Below are 4,809 nucleotides of genomic sequence, written 5' to 3' on the forward strand. Positions count from 1 at the left end.
GTGGACTTGTTGGGCCGAAGGGCCTGTTTCCACACTGTAAGTAATCTAGTCTAATCTAATCTAAAACATTTGCAAACTGAAAAGACGAGAGACTCAGAAGTGTTAAGTAACCAAAATATTTCTTGTGCAAGTTCTTTGCTGTACCTCAGTTGATTCTGACAAAAAGCGAACTGAACAACTCACCTTTCTACTTTACACTGCTATAACATTTGCCTAAAGTAGTAAACAACATCATTAGAATCTTACAGATGTAGTATTTTTCGGCTGTACTTATTTCAAGGAATTTCTAGGATGAGGTGCAATTTTTGCCTTTTTTGATGGTTTCTGCTGTTATTACTCAGTACTTTTCTTTTACAAAATTGCAAAATCTTACAAAGCATAAGATTGAGCTTTCATGGGCCATTGATGACAATTTACTTCAGTCACAGTTAATTTTTGGTATAGATTAAATCCTACTAGGTGTTTAAAAGATCCAAAGCAAAATACCGCATAATTAACTGGGGAGGTTGGTTTCTAGGGCACACCTATACAGTCAGAGAGGGATGGGAAGATGATGATGGGAGGAGATCTGTGTTGTGCAGGTTAATTTGATTGACCATATCATTTAAATTCTGTTTTGATGGATTTTATTTCCCTGTTACTGTGCTGCTTTATATATTCACATTGCTCCCATACATAGTTTGGCTCTTTCACAAAAGAAACAAAGTTTTTTCTCATTTACCCCCCACCCTACCCCAGGACTGCTGTAAAATGTTCATATTTGATGGTATTCAGTAGTTATGTTCAAGAGGAAAAACATCTTCCCCCATTATATATTAATGTTTTAACCATTCTGCATCTGATAAAAGTTCCTATAATTTACCTTACAGCTACAGTAACAACCAATTTAATATAATCAGTAGTGTTTGTAACATGCCTTATTTCCTCCTCCTAGAAGTGGCGTAAATTCAGAGGAAACTGTTTCATGGTTTTGACATTACCAGGAGCTTGGAAAACCTGTAGTTTCCCATTACTTTATTTGTGACAATACTTTGGCTAGTCAGAGTCAAGTTTCCAACTAATCAGCATTTTTTCTTTGGTAATAATTTATAATTTGTTAGAAATTTGGCATTGTTCATTTTTCCTGATGAGTGCAAATGGAAAAGCTTCAGCAACATGTCTGTCTTTTCAGCCACACTCAGCTACAAAGCGATTGTATAGCAGCTGTCAGCATTTAAGTAACTGGGGATATTTTTCATTGCAGGTGCCTCTGATCTAACAGCATTTGGAGACCCAAGAATGGGCATTGACCGTCAATTCTCAGCCCTTCCTTCTCTTTCTGACAGTCGCTTCACAGATCCTCGAATGCACTACCCAGGACCATTTGCATACACACCCACCCCCGTCACTACAGGCATAGGAATTGGCATGTCTGCCATGACAACTGCAGCACGTTACCACACATACCTGCCTCCTCCTTACCCAGGTTCTGCCCAAGGTCAAACTGGACCCTTCCAAACCAGTTCTTCTCCTTACCATCTATACTATGGCACCTCAGCTGGGTCCTATCAGTTTTCCATGATGACAGGAGGAGACCGGTCGCCACCCCGGATTCTACCACCCTGCACTAATGCATCCACAGGATCTAGCCTCCTCAACCCAAACCTTCCCAATCAAAGTGATGTAGTGGACGCAGATGGGAGTCATAGCAACTCTCCAACAAATATGAGCACCACAGGAAGACTGGAGGAAGCGGTGTGGCGGCCATATTGACTATGAAGCATCTTCACCTCAATCAACGAGCTCATGGATTCCTACATCAATGGCAAAGCAAGTGCAAGATTTTCATTAGACCTGGAAACATTGGGGGCACTGAGAAAACCATGATTGGGATCATTGAGTGTGTAAGGAAAATATTTGTATTCATTCGGTTACATTTTGCCAGGTTTATCGTCTTTGGAGATTCATCCGAGTTGTTTTGCATCTACTGGCAAAAAGTCTTTTTGTCTCGCACCTTACCTTGTATGAAGCAAAACAGTTTTTATTTGCCTGAATTTTATTAAAATAAATGAATATTGTTGCCTACAGATTGAAAGGAAGTTGCCAGCTTGCCTTTTCATCTGTCATCGGTTTCCTTTTTCAAAAACGTAACAGCTTCAGTTTTCAATCAAATTGACTACTGTGCAGCGAGTAATGCAAGCAGGCCAGATAGTTTGCGGTTTTTTTAAAGCAAGTTAATAGCATTTATGAAATTTTAAAATCCAAAAAAAGACAATAAACACTTTTGTTAACCAAATGGGATAGATTTCAGTTACAGAAAATATATGGAGCAAAGCTTGACATTATTTTGTGTTTTATTTCAACATCTGTGTTAGTTGCTTGACTTTCCTACTGGCACATTACATCCAAAGAAGCTGGGCCTGCCTGAAATGTGCCAGAAGCATAAACATTTAAGATGGACTTTTAACAGTACAGCGGGGCAGCAGGTAATCAGGAAGGCTAATGGAATGCTGACCCTTATTTCAACGCAGTTGGAGTATAAGAGTAGGGAAGTCTTACCGCATATGCACAAGTACTGGTGAGACGACATCTGGAATACTGTGAGCAGTTTTTTTGAAAATTAAAAAAAATATCATTTCATTGGAAGCAGTTCAGAGAATGTTCACTAGGATGATCCCTAGTATGGAGGAATTGTTTATAAACAAGAGTTAAACAGGATAGGACTCTACTCTTTGAAATTTAGAAGAATGAGAGGTAATCTAGGACCGACGGATATAGTCTCAAGATAAAAGCTGGCAATTTAAGACTGAGTTAAGACTCTGTCAGAGGGGTGAGAGTCTTTGGAACTCCATGCCACAGAGAGCTGTTGAGGTCCTTGTGTATATTTATGGCTGACATTCTTGATCAGTTGAGGGTTACAGGGAAAGGGGAGGAAAATGGGCATGAGGAATGTTGAATCAGCCATCATCTTATTGAATGGCACAGCAGGCTCAAGGGCCTAAATAGTCTGTTCCTATTCCTATGGTCCTGTGTTTTTTTATGCTTCAATTCACCTTTTTAAAAACAAATCAATGGCTCCCTGCCACTGGGGCTTAGCAGATGCTGTGGACAGAGAGGGCAAACACTAGGTTGCACCATTGTTCACAATTCCTTGGTTGTTGGATAGGGTGGACTTGAACTTGATATAGGCCAGGTGAGACACAGCAATAAGTGTCCATCTTTGAGGTGAGATGATGCACTGATTTGGAGATTACAACAAAATAAATCACTTGCGAATTCAACCTATTTTCTGAAAATGTTTAGTCTATGCCTTTTCTGTACAGAACAAATGATCACAATGATATCTATAGTGGAGGAAGTCCATTGATGGGCTTTGGGCGCTTGCAGTATTGATCAGTTTGGGTAAGGTTAAAAGTGCAATTTGTATATGTTGTAGCATAAAGAGGCATTGATAGTAACTCCTCTTCTGATCCTGGTTTCAGTTCGAATCTTCTTTCTTCTAGAGTCAAATGGTTAATCCCCCAAGAAGATATCTGGTATATCGAGCTTTGATTTCCCCAACACTTAGCATCTGTTAGTAGTGCTAGTAGAAGAGTGTTAGTAACATTTCCAGATGTTGGCCCATTGGCACTTAAACCACAGTGGACCTATTAAGCTTTGCAAACATATATTTGAAAGAAGGAAGATGGTCAGTCAACACTGCTATATCAAATGACTCCAGACATGTCAGGCACCAGAGAAAGACAGGCACAGGAGCAGCAGACCTCAGATCCATCTGCATTCTGCTCTGGTTACTGGACCCAACTGCCAACAAGTCATGGCTTTTATAATAATTGGTTGAATGTTATTTAATTTCCATTGTGAGTGTATTACTTAATTTGCTGGTCAACACAAAAGATCATGGGAAAGCAGGACTTTAAATCAATGTTTCAAAGACTGGAACATGATTCAAATAAGGAAGGTCCAGGGCTGCAGGCAGCAAAACAGCTGGATTTGTTATTTAAAGCTTTGGTTTCCAAGAGTTCCTTATTGATTCTTTAAAACAGTATATAAGGAGCACTTATGTTTATTTGCTACCTTACAATAGTAAGATATGCCAGCTGTCTTAAATATGTATGCAGTGTGTTGACTAAAGACTGGATAATTTACGTCATTCTGATGAGCTATGAGATTGTTATCGGTTTCTTGAGTCAAGCTCATTATTGTGTCTATATTTGTAAATAAGCAAGAGTTTTTTTCCAAGAAAATTTCCAGCTATCATTGCTAGTAATTGTACAAACACCACTGCGCTTCAGACTTTTCTTTTCAACGATTTTTTTCAAACAACTTCTCAATTGCATTTGCAAAACTCCTGTAGTTTATGTTGTCATTTTTCGAACCTAGATGTTGTAAGTGTAAAGTTAACACGCATTAAGAAAGCATTTCCTGTTCACTGCAACCCAGCTATTGGATGCCTTTTCTCCAGCACAGCAGCTAACTCCCACAGTGGATAGTATCAGAGCGGCTGGACTGCTGCAGGTTTTCTGATGAACATATTGACATTCATACTCTTTGTACCAAAGTTTGTTGAACAATTTCATAGTTATATTGTGGCTGGCTAATAAATTAGTTTGTTGAACAATCATTGACTTACATCATTTATTATCTTTCTGAGAGTTATTGCACTCATCTTTCACTTTCCCTGCTCTTTGCTTAATCCTCCTATCCCCTCTCTCTCGTTCCCTCCCCTTCTCTCCTGCTGCCTCATTTTCTCTTCTTTCGTTCTCATCCCTCCTCCCCTCACTCTGAGCACCTTTCCACCATATTTTCACCTCTCTTGTCCTAAAGCCA

At 39.3% G+C, this 4,809-nt stretch overlaps 1 protein-coding gene across 1 annotated transcript in view; it reads left to right on the top strand.

The window, feature by feature from the left end:
* Nucleotides 1-4,600, top strand: part of runx1 (RUNX family transcription factor 1) — a 38,022-nt gene extending 33,422 nt beyond the window's left edge. The window contains exon 4 of the mRNA XM_043700188.1: nt 1,244-4,600. Within this exon, the coding sequence (XP_043556123.1) occupies nt 1,244-1,752 (509 nt within the window). The 3' untranslated portion in view covers nt 1,753-4,600. The remainder of the gene's footprint in view (nt 1-1,243) is intronic.
* The last annotated feature ends 209 nt before the right edge of the window (nt 4,601-4,809 follow it).

This window comes from Chiloscyllium plagiosum, chromosome 12 (assembly GCF_004010195.1).
Source record: "Chiloscyllium plagiosum isolate BGI_BamShark_2017 chromosome 12, ASM401019v2, whole genome shotgun sequence".
In the NCBI taxonomy this organism is placed as follows: Eukaryota; Metazoa; Chordata; class Chondrichthyes; order Orectolobiformes; family Hemiscylliidae; genus Chiloscyllium; species Chiloscyllium plagiosum.